Source organism: Phoca vitulina, unplaced genomic scaffold, assembly GCF_004348235.1.
Source record: "Phoca vitulina isolate PV1807 unplaced genomic scaffold, GSC_HSeal_1.0 scaffold6, whole genome shotgun sequence".
Lineage (NCBI taxonomy): Eukaryota > Metazoa > Chordata > Mammalia > Carnivora > Phocidae > Phoca > Phoca vitulina.
This window is the reverse complement of record NW_022589709.1, coordinates 45,270,160-45,284,667: the sequence shown is the minus strand read 5'-3', so window position 1 is coordinate 45,284,667 and position 14,508 is coordinate 45,270,160. Positions and strand designations below refer to the sequence as shown.

At 38.1% G+C, this 14,508-nt stretch overlaps 1 protein-coding gene across 3 annotated transcripts in view; it reads right to left on the bottom strand.

The window, feature by feature from the left end:
* Nucleotides 1-1,673: 1,673 nt before the first annotated feature.
* Nucleotides 1,674-14,508, bottom strand: part of HAPLN1 (hyaluronan and proteoglycan link protein 1) — a 72,778-nt gene continuing 59,943 nt past the window's right edge. For all 3 annotated transcript variants that reach the window (XM_032404043.1, XM_032404041.1, XM_032404042.1), the window contains exons 3-5: nt 13,568-13,939; nt 5,530-5,832; nt 1,674-3,522 (exon numbers count right to left, since the gene is read on the bottom strand). In XM_032404043.1, the coding sequence (XP_032259934.1) occupies nt 3,233-3,522; nt 5,530-5,832; nt 13,568-13,939 (965 nt within the window). In that variant the 3' untranslated portion in view covers nt 1,674-3,232. The remainder of the gene's footprint in view (nt 3,523-5,529; nt 5,833-13,567; nt 13,940-14,508) is intronic.

The window sequence follows — 14,508 nt, the reverse complement described above, 5'->3', positions numbered from 1 at the left end:
CTGGTTTTTCTTTTAATCAGGTGGTTTAATGACTTCTGAATTTTTCATTTCTTTTGTTGTACATCAGAGCTGCTCTGGCAGTAGTGAGCTCTGTTACAGTTCACTTCTCAGCAAAACTCTTGTCAGTTATCCATTGATCCTTCTTGATGCATTCTCTGCTGAAAACTGATAGGCAATTCCCTTTTACTCCTCCCCTCCTTAGTGGTCAGCTACTCCATGGGACCACCGTATTCTTTGGAGCGCTGAAATCAAGAAACCCAGTATGGCTGCCAGCAACCAAATTGGAATCTCCTTTGAGTCTACTTCTAATTGCCAAAATAATAAGTGACTATATTATTGCATAAAATAAAGCTTAAACAGGTACCGGCCCCCTTTCTATGACAGAAGGTTTAAATTTACAAATACCGTATTTGACTAAAAATTACTGTGATAAAATATGGCAGCAGTCATTTAAAGATGGTTTCCAGTGTTAATATGACTTATTTTCATTCCTATTCCTTCTTTCCATGTGAATCATTTCTTTTTGTTGGTATTCTCAAATGGAGGTATCTCAGTGAAATTTACAAGTCAACTTTGTTCCTTATATGGGCCACAACTGTTAATGATGGACAGAATGGTCAAAACAAGATTTCCTAACCCAGACTCCCACCTCATCCCTCTGATACTCTTGGAACCCAAGTCTGAGGAGTAATTTCTGAATTTGCCAGTGCTGCAATGAGTTTCTTTTAGGAACTGTATGTATTAGGATAGCTTTTCTTTTTTTAGAAATCCTCAGTCAGATATCTTGGGGAATGAAGTAGGAAAATAGACATTGATGGAAAAATGGTAAAATAAGAACATTAGAAAAACCCTTATTCAGATAGGAGTCCAAAGGAGTAAGGGGATTCTGATCCTTTGGGGGAAGTCAGAAGATAAAAATTCTGCCCAGCAGTATTCATTCTGTTAAGTTTTTTTTTTTTTTTTTTTTTTACAAGCATGGAAAAATGGTGTGCAATCAGTATAGATTTTAATTAGCTAACAGTCACTCCAGAGATTTTGAACAGCACCAATTCCAATACTAGTAAGTATTCAAAAGTTAAGAAAAGCTACTATGCTTAATATTATAAAGGTAGAGTTCTGCAGCAATAACTGAAAATTACATATCTGCTTCAATAGCAATGTGTTCCCACTTGCATTTCCGATAAAATGCTTGTAATGTGGGTCCTAATCTCAAGTATGGGCTCCCTCCAATATGCTAACCCCCATGTTTGAGGTGTTAAAGTTGGTATTTTGGAGATAGTCCCCTCTTTAAATCATGTGTCCATCTTATCCTAGACCATTCAGGTATTTTTAATTTAGAAGTTTGAGTTCTAGTTGTATCAGCAGTGTTTGAGTTAAACTTTACAATCTCTTTGGATTTATATTTTTGTACAATTTGCATATCCAACCTAATGTAAAAATGTACATGCATACATTGTCCTCTTTTAATATTAACGCATCTGAAATTTCCCAGATATGCTTCGATAAAAGAAATGATCTGCCTTTATTTACAATATTTTCTCTAGATAATGTATGGATATAATTATGGTTTCATGGGCTTCCAATTGTTCTTATACCTTCCACACATGTAACTCTATATCTATAGAGTAAATTTATTAGAATTATTACAGAGCTTTCAATGCAACCACAATCAATTCAGGAAACAGATTTATTTACTCATGTTCATGGGAGGAAAATCTACATAAAAACATTGATGAAAGCATACCAGCTATGTCATACTTGGATTCTTATACTAAAGCCCATTTATTAGAACTCATTGTAAAACAATGGGAAACCATGAAATGTAATTTGAATACAAATATTGGTCCCTGCAGGGTCTCAACAGTCATAAAAATATAGGAAAACAGAGCTTTATTTAATATTGGAGCTGCTAATGTCTAAAGTTGTTTTTCTGAAGCTGGCCTTACCCTTTCATTTAAAGCCCTGAAGATTTTAGTGTAAACTCTTTGATGGGAGCTTCTGCATTTCATTTAAGCCTAATGATGACCGGCAAGGAAAGTGACATCATTGACCGCATTTTCTATATGGAGGAAGGTTTAGAACGACTTTGTTCACTCATTTGCCCTCACACAGGCACCAGTTGGGCTTTCTAGTAGATATACAAAGAAGAGTAATGGGAATTTTGAAAGTTGGGTCTGTATTTCTTGGTTAGGCAAGTGTATAGTTATCCATTCCTTTTGTGATTTAAATTTTTTTCATGGAAGGTAAATAAGAAGGAAATATTAAATAGTTTAAAGTTATTTTTATAGGACAATATATTTCATAGGCTAACATAAAATCAAGCTGCTAAATTTTACAATTTTTCTGTCCAGCAGTTTATCTATATAACTGCCCTGAGTAGATGCTAATGCTGCTTAGCAGACGGCCCTTAGAATTTAAATATAACTCAGTAAAGCTACTCAAAAGATTTAACGATTCTTCTCAGGTATGTGTCATTTCAATTAAAAGAAGATAGGAGTCTCTCATTGGTTAAATATTATCTGCGTATTTACGTTTCATACTTCATATAAATGGGGTTATTAAGGAGTTTTAACTGTGCTTGTTACTATGCATTGGAGTCCATATGAATTTATTTATTTATTTTTGGTCAAAAAGGCAGGATTTTAAAGACTAAAACGTTCTGTTTATTGGAGTCTTGAAATAATACCTTTTAGAAAAGTGTAGATTGTTCCCTTGTGAAACTGAGTTTCGTGCAACCTCTCAGAATCTCAGTTTATGTAAAGAAGCCTGTATTTCAAATCCGTTGCTCTAATTTGTAGATTATAGTGCATTTCAAAATTGTACAAATGTGTAAAATTTGTGCTTGTGGAAACTGCTGCTCTGAGTAGCTGTACTTTCCTTAATTTAATCCTCGCAATCCTCAAGCTATTGCATGCCCCGTTCATGAAAGGATACTTCACTGGGAACGATGTAGCCTAAACAATTGGGCTCTAAAACCTCCTTATCTAGCGCTTCCCTTAAAATTATATTAATTTATAATATATATTGAATGATAGCTTTACAAAAACAAATTCATGAATTGGTCTTTATGAAAATGACTCTTTCCAGTAAGTAAAAAAGGGTTATCACAGTTTTGGTAACTTGCATGAGTTCGTGTTGAAAAAAATCAAAAAACAAAAAACACAAAAAAACACCAAAAAAACCTTTCACATGTTCTTAATGACTTTAAAACTGATGTGCTCTAGGGGCACGCTCAGTCGTATGCTCTGAAGCAGTAGACACCGTACAGCTTATGCTTTTTATCTGGGAACCCCACGGAGCGCACGGCAGCCTCGCTGGGACTGCAGCGTCTCCTCGGCCTCGAGATGGGGTAGCGGACGCTGCCATCCGCCAGCCAGCCCGCATCGCAGCGGTCGTATCCTAGAAGTTTCCAGGCGGCGAAGATCTGGCCCACTTTTGCGATCTGAGCACCATCGTTGAGACAAGCCTGCACCGCTTCGTCGTAGGTCAGCTTGGTGGGGTGGATCAGGTAGTAAAACCGGCCTGTGGAGAGAAGCAGAGAGAGTCAGGGGGCCTGTCTGCCCCTGAGCCGCCCAGAGATGGAAGGAGCCCAAACGGAAGTGTGTCTCAGGGAAGGGGGAGATGCAGTGTCTGTCAAGTTCGGGGAACATAGGGTTGTCAGTTAAACCTAGCGCCCCTCGGTCATTCTCCCATTTTCCTTGCCCCTTAATATGTGTTCAGACATGCCCTTTTATAGCTTTGAAACCGAGAAGGGAAATGACAGATGCGGTTTCTGTTAGCTAATTAGTGACTAAAAGGGCCCTTCTGTAATACCAGAGAGGACAGAATTCCATGTTAAAAGCAAGAGCTATTTAAATTCTAGCTGTAGCAAGACTGAACCCTAGCACAAGTTTCTGGAGAGGCAAAATTTGAATGTGAAAAGATCAAAAAACATTCCTGACATAAAAGTCCATTTAAAAAAAATCAAAAGCCCTCAAGTCCTTTTCATTACAGGTATCAATAAGACATTATTCTGATTCAAAGACTACAGTATGAAAATGCAAAAAATACAGGAAGTCACTTGCCATAAGTAATGCAGACCCGGAATGTGAACCCAGTCTGTTCAGTTACTAGCAAAGGGGATGAATTTATTTATTCAGTGGGAGCCCTGACACCTAACCATTTCTTGATTGCACAAGAAAGAGCGAATTAGTCTTAACCACTCACTGAATAAAGTTAATTACTGAAATGCCTTCCATGTATATTAAAGATGCATACAGTGTATAAAGTATGGCATCAACTGGCTGAAGTGCTGCACTGAAGATTTCCTCAGACTTGAGTCTCAGGTAGACTATAATGAGACTCTCTTACCTGATTACACATTGTAATGGGATGTCTCCTCGCCCTCCATTACATATAGATGACTGAAGTATAAATTAATGCTGGCCAGCTCTTTCTGGCAAGACTAAGACAATGTGATTTGGAGGATCGGTAGAGGCCACTGGGAACATGAGTTAGAAGGTTGGCTCTATCGTCCATACCAGAGGTCCGCAAACTACAGCACTGGGGTCACCAGAAGTTTTGTTAAAACACAGCCGTAGCCATCCGTTTAATACAGTCTGTGGCTGTTTTGCATTACAACATACAGAGCTACATTGAGTAGTTGCGAAAGAGACCGCGTGGCCCACAAAGCCAAAGATACTTATCATCTGGCCCTTTACAGAAAGTTGGTTCATCCCTGATCCCTTGCTATTTTTCCCAAGCATGTCGCCAGGGAAGTGAAATAGAAAATGATGGGGCCGGGGTTTGCTTTATGGGCGTGTGACCTGGACAGTTACACAGGGCCCCACGTGTGTTGAAGGTGCTGCTGTCACCATCTTAAAATTCATAGTTTTTGGACAAGGAACCCATGTTTTCATTCTGCACTGGGCCCCACAAATTGTGTGGCTGGTTCTGGTTGGGGCAAGACAGGGTTGGGAGTTACACTGAAGGCAACAGATCAATCATCAACACGGAGGCAACCTGGATCTCTTTTCTTCTGCTTTTATCTCCAGTGTTATTGCTACTTATTTATTTATTTATTTTTTTGCAAAGTTCTCTTTACTCTGAGCTTTCTCTTTATTTGAGTTTTGCTGATCAACTATGAACATAATCGACTTTGTAATTTAGAGAAGGAGAGCGTGACGTAGAGACTACTCTCACTTCCATTAAGAGACCTGTATCCCAGGGCACACATCTCTATCACACACAGCGGCAGCATCATCTTTGTCAATAAGAAACAGACCCCATAGAATATCTCAATTTAAACTATTTTCTAACTATAATCGGATGCAATAACACCTAGGAATAGTGGAAATACGCACTTCTGCTCGCGTGGGTATTTTTAAAACTTATGACGTTAAAGAACATTGCATCTTCTCAAACTAAGGGCAATACATCAAAGCCATGTCCTTTTCTTTTTTAAGTAGATAAGATTAAAAACTGAGTGTGGTGTTACAGCACGTATTGGTCCCCAGGACAGGAAAGAAGGCGGTACAGTTAATAGCTTACCATTGAAGTTAGATGTAAAACAGAAAACATCGTATCTGCTTTTGTCTTTATCCCAAAACCCGTAGTTCCTGACACCGGGCACCGTGTTCTGGCCTCCGCAAGGCTCTCTGGGCTTTGTGATGGGATACTGCACAGACCCGTCACTGAGCCAGCCGGCGTTGCACCAGTCCAGCCCGCCCCGCCAGGCATTGTAGAGCTGGTCGAAGGAGGCAATCACAGCATCCTGGTCCAGACAAGCCTGCTGTGCCTCGTGGAAATTGAGATTGTAGCGCCCCAGTCGTGGAAAGTAAGGGAATACCACACCTGTCCAAAGGAGAGACCGAGGGATTAATGGTACAGAAAGTACCAACTGTGAGCAAATGTTGCTTGACTGGTGAAAACATCATAGAATCTCCAGCAGATGAAGTTGCAGGTTCTGGTCAACTTGCAGTGGTTTCTTGTGGTCCCTTTCCCCTGCAAACAGCCTCTCGGCTCTGAGCATCTCACAGTGAGATATGCGGTTTGATGACTTCAGTGATTTACCCTTTCGCTAAGAGTTCAATACAAGCCTTAAAATTCTCCTTTCTGGAATGATTCACCCATAGGTTATCTTTTTCAAATAGCCTCCTTGAGAATTTACCTTCTGCTACTTCTGTTAATAACCTTAAAATGGATTACTACTGAGTCCTTTTCAGCTAGGAAAAAGTCAATATTGAATACTAATAGTGGTAGAGGATGTAGAAACAGTGCTCAGAGAGAAGGTATTTATCAGGATTCTCCATGTTTTTTCTTAGTAGTTATTCTTATATAATTAGTAATTAGCTTAGGATAGCCTTCATTTTTTATCTGTTTTTTAAAAGACTTTATTTATTTATTTAGAGAGACAGTACCATGGGTGGGGGAGCAAAAGGAGAGGGGGAGAGAGAATCTCAAGCAGACTCCATGGCGCAGAGCATAGTGCAGACTCAGGGCTTGATCCCAAGACCCTGAGATCGTGACTTGAGCCGAAATTAAGGGTTGGATGCTTAACCAACTGAGCCACATAGGTGCCCCACTTAGGATAGCCTTTTAAATGTATAAACAAATATGGTAACAAATGATTCAAATGTAGATACATATTTTCTTTTACATATGCTCCTAAAAACTTACTTATCTAAGTAACTTTCACTTAGGAGGTTTCTTACTTGGAGAAACTCCAAAGTGAGTTTACATATCTAACAGAAACCTAATTAAGCAGCCTTATTTCATATTAATAAGCCAGTTCTTTACAGTGGGGGCACACCTCACTCCATATTCCATTAAGGGTATCCTGGCTCTGTTATCCATTTCAACTTTTAAGGGTAGCCCTTAATCTTATTTTTTTTCTGTCCTTGAACAGCACAACCAAAATGAGAGCTTTCATTTAAAAATAATTCTTCAGCTTCCATATTCATATGTTGCCAATTGAAACCAGCTTTTAAAAACATTTTTATTACAAAAAAAAAAAAAACCTTCCCAAAGCTTGTCCTATACAAGGTGGATACAGCATAAACATCAGTTGAGTTAATGCCAAAGAATTAACTATTTGGGCAAAAACCCTTAACAAATGTGAACAGTGTGACTTGGCACTTGACTTTGCCTGGGAAGATGCAATGGCTTCCCCAAAGCGTTCTTTTTGGTTAAATAATCACTGGAGGTGACTGAGCCACCTCCTGACTTTTGGGCGCATTTTCTTGAACCACTGAGAATTACATCAACAGAAAGCAAACTTGTATCATTTGCTGGACTTTCAGAAGGACCCCTGCACCAAAATGTCTCCCCGTAAAAGACAATTAATTCAGAGTGGTTAGTCAAGGCCTTGCCTTGGATTTTTGGTTATAATTAGAAATAATTAATACTTTAGCTTGTGGAATATAAACAGTTGTCCCACTGACACAGTAATTTGGTGGGTTATATCGCAAGTGCTGTTTTATGAGACCGCAGACCCTATTCAAGATGAATGTACAATTCACTCATCGTGTAACCAGGACACAGGAAATGTTTTCTTTTATAAATTGTCCTGGAAGACTCTACCAGAAGAAATTTCAATAGCCTAAATCAAGTCGTGTTCCCCCAAGGCCTCCGCAGGACACGTTTGTCCCTCTGGGGCAGTCCAGCTGGCACGGTTCCGTAAGAGGCAGGGATCCAGGAAGGCTTCCTGATCTCATCCTGCCTTCTCAGGTTCTTGGCTGAAGGATCTGTAAGCTGAATCAGCGCCAAAAGGAAGGAGGAAAAGACTCTCTCAGTTGCCACTGCCCCCTGCAGTGATGGGGGTGGAGGGGAGCCTGAGATGGTTCTATCTAAGAAGAGCTATTTCCAGGCATCCAGCTAAGAACCCAGTTAGCGCTGGGAAGGAACTGCTATAACTCTCCCTGTCCCCTCATGCCTTTCATCCTCTTTCCTCAGAACCCCAGCAATGCCAATGAAAATAAAAATATTTAATTTATCCAATTGAGATTTCCTTGGCAGCTAGACCCTAAGTGAGAGAAAAGTCTCAAAGTGTTTCAGTCTGGAGAGAGAAACCATTTGGGTTGGATTCCGTTTCCCAAATGTCTCAAGAAGGGAACAGTGGAGACTGCAGGATATTTTAATTTACAATGATTTTCAAGACCTAGGCAGCCCTTCTGGTTTAAACTCACTGTGGTGTTATTTGGTGAACTCTCATGGGCATTAGGAAAAAATTTTCTTGAGTAGTTGGTTCTTGATTAACCATTGAATGTTACTGAACCATGATTGATTCAGTTCCAAATTCAGTGTAATGTATTTCTAAGTTCCTTTCAAATTTAACATAATTTCATGCAAACATTTCTTAAAGTCATAGTGAAACCCAGTACTGAAACTTCATTATTTTTCAATTGTAGAAATAAATGGTCAACTTATCATTATATTAATTCAAAATATTTACTTGAATTTTAATTAATGTTTGATGATTATGGAAAGAATACATCCCAAGTAAATCGAGGTCATTTTCTGTGTCTCAGCCAAAGTTGTAAAAGTTTCACTGTACTGTGCACATTTGGTGCACAGATTTCAATAATCAGATGTTTCTTACAAGCAGGGGCATTTCTGGAACTGCATGTTTGTTAGTATTTTATTTATTCACTTATTTTACTTCCAGCGAGTTAAGATTTCAACATCTAAGACTATAATCGCAGAAACCTGTCTCAGTGGAAAAACGTGCACTTCCTGCAGCTGAATTATGGAGTGGATGTTTATTGCTTTCATCCAGCATTACAAAAATACAAGTTAAACTTCCATCGGTGAAAACGAAGGGCATGTGATTATTTTCGAAGTATGATTATTTTATACTCATATGTCAAAATGTAATCAAAAGTTGTTTCTTTTCCCATGAAGAGCTGGTATACATCATGACAAAGGGAATTAATAAGGATGATCTATTGTATGGAAAAGAATGTGAGTAGTTTAGTCAGTAGAAATATGTTTCGAAAACACACTCTTTAATATTTATAATTGCACAGTCCAGTTCATCCTAGTTGTTGGCAAATATCAATTTGTTAGACATCTGAAAGATGTCCATACCGTAGCCCATATGAAAGCTAACGTAAATTTCAGGAACTTGAGTAATAGAAAGACAGACACCATGGAGTATAATTTTACCTTCCTCAGTGCCCCTTCTATTGTCTATCAGTGCTATACACATATCTGATTTTTTTTCTATTTCTAAAACCTCTCAGACTATATTTTTGTGTATCTAGCCCCATTTTCACCAGCAGAAAACCAGTACAATGGGAGATTGGAAAAAAAGTATCACGTTTTTCATATCCTTATTTATTTGTTAATTGCTGAAATGAATTCTGTAGACCAAGCTACTCATTAATTTCCAGTGACCTGAATCTCTTCGTTATAGTCACATAAGGCTAGTCTTGTTGGGTGTTGTTTCTAGCAGTGTGGGTAATTGGTAGTAATCAGAGGGTATTACCCTATCGAAGATTCTATACGAAAAAAATTGTTTCCACAGCTAACTCCAACTCAGTCTTTCAAAAAATCTTACAATTTTTTTATCAGTATGATTCAAAAAAAAATTCAAAAAAATTTTGAATCAGTATGATTCAAAAAAAAAAAAAGAAACAATTCTTAAGTCACAGCTAAGAGTAAGGCACTGTGCTGGGTGCTCTAGAATACAGGTTTGGGGTGTGGCCTGTTCCTTCAAAGGGCCCATAATTTGATGTGCAAACTATATATATATATGTATATATATATATATATTAGTTTGAATCCGAGACAGAATAAATCTTGTACTATAAATACAAACCATATAATTTGGACATCTTAAAGAAGAATGATTTTTTTCCTAATTGGAAAAATTCTTTGGAGAACATAGCATTTAGCATGTATTAAAGGACCAATATAATTTAAAACATTGTACAAGTACAGCTGAAAAACCATCATCATGACATTTAAAATGATATGCTTCCCTGGCCTTATTTATGTACATTAGAGGATTGACAAGGAGTTTGAGTGAAACTTGCCTGATGGTCACATGTAAGAATGTAACTGATAATGAAAAAAAGTAAAAAACTGGGTTGAAGGTATTAAGGGATAACCACAAAATCTCTTTTGCCACATAGCCCTTAAACTTTTAGGTATATAATCACTGCACCTTGCTCATCTGTCCCAGACTATGTGGAAATTACCAAGTCACTTTCAATGTTTATCCTCAGGTTAGCAACCAAGCTTCTTCAAATGCTATTCTACAGTGACTATCTTAAAATTTTTTTTTTGCAATTTCATTTAAAAATGAGTCCTTATCTCATATTGCAGCATATGTAGAGAAAATAATAGGCTGAGTTTTTCTTGAACATTATTCAGTGCAATTGGGATTATATAAAGCAAGATAAAATAAGGTGTCTTTATCATGATAACTTTTGAAGCTGGACAATGGTATATGGGGATTCAGTATATGAGTCTATTTTTCCAAATGCTTGAAATTGGCTATGATAACAATTTTTATCTTATCCTATTGCCAAGCTGAGAGCCTTAAACCAGTCCATGTGGATGCAGACTCTCTATGGCATCTGTTGTTCACATTTTTTCCCTTTGAGAAATTTCTCTCAACCCCACGATGTCCTGTCCCTTGCTTTTTCATGCCCTCTACCTTTGGAAAGACCAGATTCAACTTCCGTGGCCCAAATCAAGTGTTCCTTCCTTTGTGGGCCTTTCCATAGCCTCTCCATGGTGTGCATGATTTGTTTGTGTATTCGAAAGTTTTAACCCATTGTATCCAACATTCAATCACTTGTAAACTCTTTACTGAGTACTAACTTTGTTCTTGGCCCCTGACTGCCTTCGAGTAGATTGTAGTTAACGGGTGGAGAAGGCAAGTTGGCAAACCTTTACAAAACAAAGTGTGATGAGAGCTATAATGGAAATCTCTGTAAGGGGCTTGGAGAGCATCACAGCTGTGGAGCGGAACTCGGATCTTACTCTTTGAAGATTTGTATTTTGTTCAGTTGTTCAGAAATGGATTTGTGTGTATAATGCTACATGTTAAAATGTTAGCTATTTCAAGGCAGGCCCTCTGGCTGATGGCTGCTTCTACACTTTCTGCAGCACACAAGAAAGACGGAAATGCACGACCTGCAGGGAGGGGAATGGAAGCGCTACCATGAGCGCACCAGTTAATGCCGTGTGACCAAAAGACAGCCTGTAGGTTGTCACCCAAGTCCCTCTGGGGCCGTTAAGAATCCCCTGCAGCTGGTGGCTGCCCTTCTGCCTGTTCGAGGTCTCTGGTCTTCTCTCCACCGGAGAATCTCTCCTTCCTGTGAGCCCCCAGATCACAGTGGATAAAAGCATAGGCTTCTTCCAGTGTTCTTGGTATCAGATTCCAGTTCTAGCTCTTCCTACTGGCCATGTTACCTTAGAAAAGAAGTCCTCCCTGAGTCTCATCTGTCGGGGGTGGGGAGGTTCCTGAAAGTGAGCCAAGCACAGCGCCCGGGATTATAGCAACTGCTTTGTACCCGCTTACTTTATAACCAAATTCTACCTCATTTACTTTATTTATTGTATCTGAAGTGTAGTTGACCTACAAGATAATAATTTCTGCCTTATTTTAAAATTCTTACTCTTGAAAGTATATTAGAATCTTTAGTAGCCTGTCAGACTATTGAATGAAAAAAACCAAGATTTGGAAATCTCCACATCTCCTGGCACTGAAACAGTACTTATAAAAATATTTATCAGTTCAATTGGTTTCTTGGACACATTTCCTTGGCTCATATGCTAATGGGTTATATGGTAGGGAAGTGTTCCAATAGCATGGAAAACGTGGTGATTTGGGATGCTGAAGGGCCTAGGCAGGAAAAAGTTACTCTTTACAGTTTCTCTTCAACACCTCTAATTATGTCTGGAATACAGTTTGACCTTGGAGTGCATCATCCTCTGACACATTGTAAATCTCCTTTTTAAACAAAGGTGTAGCAGGCTCCATGCTCAAAGCTATTAGCAAGCAGGTATCCAGGTGGAATATGGAAGTATCTTATATTCGTTGTATTTATTTTTATGGTTCCCTTCTATTTCTGGCAAGTTCTACTGCTTTCTATGCACTTAAAATTTCACTTTAAAATAAATGTAGGGAGACAGTAAATATGGCAGGTGAATTACTTAGGTTTAGGAAATACATGGTATATAAACAGAATTTTAGATGAAAAAGTAACTGAACAGGTAATATTGTTCAACCTGTTATTCATAGATGAGGAAGCCAGGTATAAGGATTAAATAACTTGCCCCAGTTACGAAACTCATACTGGTAGAGTTGGGACTAACATAAAAGTCTTGGTTGGTACTACTAGCTTGAGGGTCTGTCCACTGCCTGATGCCCCTTCGATCAGGAAAATCGGCTGTCATTAATATTTGATGATAAACTGTTTTCTCTAAGGCCATCACTTCTTTCATCTTGAATAATGCCGATGTTTATGGATATTCATGTGACTCAATAAAAACTGAAAGTACAAGGTGGTATGTAATCAGGAGCCAAGAACTACAACTAAGAGAGACAAGAGAAAAAAGGAGAGACAGGAGAAGGTCACAAAAATGTATTTTATGACATCGTGCAATTTATTAGATACATAAAGCTAATAAATCTCCATACGTGTGATGGGATTCTGTGGGATTCAGAAGGTCAACTCTTCAGTGATACTCCAGTGGACCAAACAGATCCTTTTCCAAAGGCACAAATCTGTCCTAGGATGTGAAAGGAGCTTCTAGCAAACACACACCTATAGTTTATGTGCATAAGGAAGGAAAGTATTCTATCAATGTAGCCAAAAAAATTCATCCTTCAGTGTAGAGAAACACTGAAATTCGTGAATATAAGATGTTTTGAGATGCGTGAGAAACAGAGAAGAGTTTCCCTCTTGGTGGGGCATATAGAGGGTGGGCTTTGGGCAGCGAGCACACTTTATTGTTCAGCATTCTCTACATTTTGGTTTTTGAACCTACTGAGTAGATTACATGCTTAAGAAAAAAAAAAAATTCTCCCAGAATGCCTACATTGTTTGGTATTTGGTGTCTAAAAGACTCTGGACCATTAAAAGAGTTTACTTCTTACTTATTTAAATAAACTTGGAGGGCACTTTTTTGTTAAGATTTCACAGTTACTTTATAGAATACAATTACACGTATTTTAGTTAGCAGATGTCCTTCACAAAAGTTGCCATTATTTTGAAACTGAGATAATTTTAGAAGCATAATAAAAATGCATCCTATCTGAATTTCTCCATAACCATGTCATAAGATTTAAATTTTGAATAGCATAAGGCCATTTCCAAATATTAGTAATTCAGTTCCACTGCACGTTTCTCCTACTTGCAAATAGCTTCAATTTTGTGTATAACCATTGTGTGTACGTTTCAAATATGAAAGCTGGAATCATTGACAGACTGCAAAATACAAAAGAAAAGAAACCCGCTATGCATGGACTTCTGATTTCTCACATTATCACTATGGTAACCACTAGACATTACTTGTCATGAAAAATGATTAATTATCATTTCCAAGTTTAAAATGATTTATAGATACCTACCTTGTAAATCTAATGCTACCACAGCAGTGTCATCTTCCAATCCTTCAATCACCTCACACTTATATTTCCCATAATCCTCCAGGGTGAGGTCTGCGATCACCAGAGAAGCATCGTTATCACTGCCTCCCTTCAGAAACACTCTACCCTGGTAGCCTCCATAGGCTTTCTTGTGATATCCCATGGAAACAAAAACGTCCACTTCCTTGAGGTAATCTGAAGTTAGCTTGGTCCACTTAATTCGGATCTTGTGGGTTCCTGAGCCAAATGCTGTAGGGTCTCGATAAAATTTACATGGCAGTGTAACATTGCCACCTCTGTATGAGAACACCCTGGCTTGTTCTGCTTCCACGAGTAGACGGGGGCCATTTTCTGCTATAATTAAAAAAAAAGAAGAAGAACCATTAATATGCTTTTAGGCTTTTTTTTTTTTTTAATAAAATGAAATATGCTACCCATACAGGGTATCTGACAAAGAGTAGCATTGGGTGATAAGCTTCTCTGCATTCTTGTACAGTAATATTTTTTGAACCACATAGAAAGGTAACCTCTAATACCTAGAGGGCACCTACAAGGTAGTCATGTCTTTTAAACCACTGACAAAAAGAAGGATGTTAATTACAATAGCTGAAAATTACTGAATATAAAACTCCACAGTCATCAAAGTTTGATAATTTAACAACAAATTCTGTTTTATCCTACATTTAAATATTAAAAATGCGGAATCAAGACCAAGTGAAATGACATAGGTTATGATGAATTTCATCAATACAAACCAAAAAATTTCAAGGTAGGCAAATTTCTCTTCCCCCTTGAGCTTTCTAATACGATAAATCTCTATTTTATTTACAGCAAAATTATAAAGCAACATGATCAATTTTCATCCTATTCTGGCCAAAGAACTTAGAGTATCCTCACATTTGTGGTTTCTATTCAAATATACA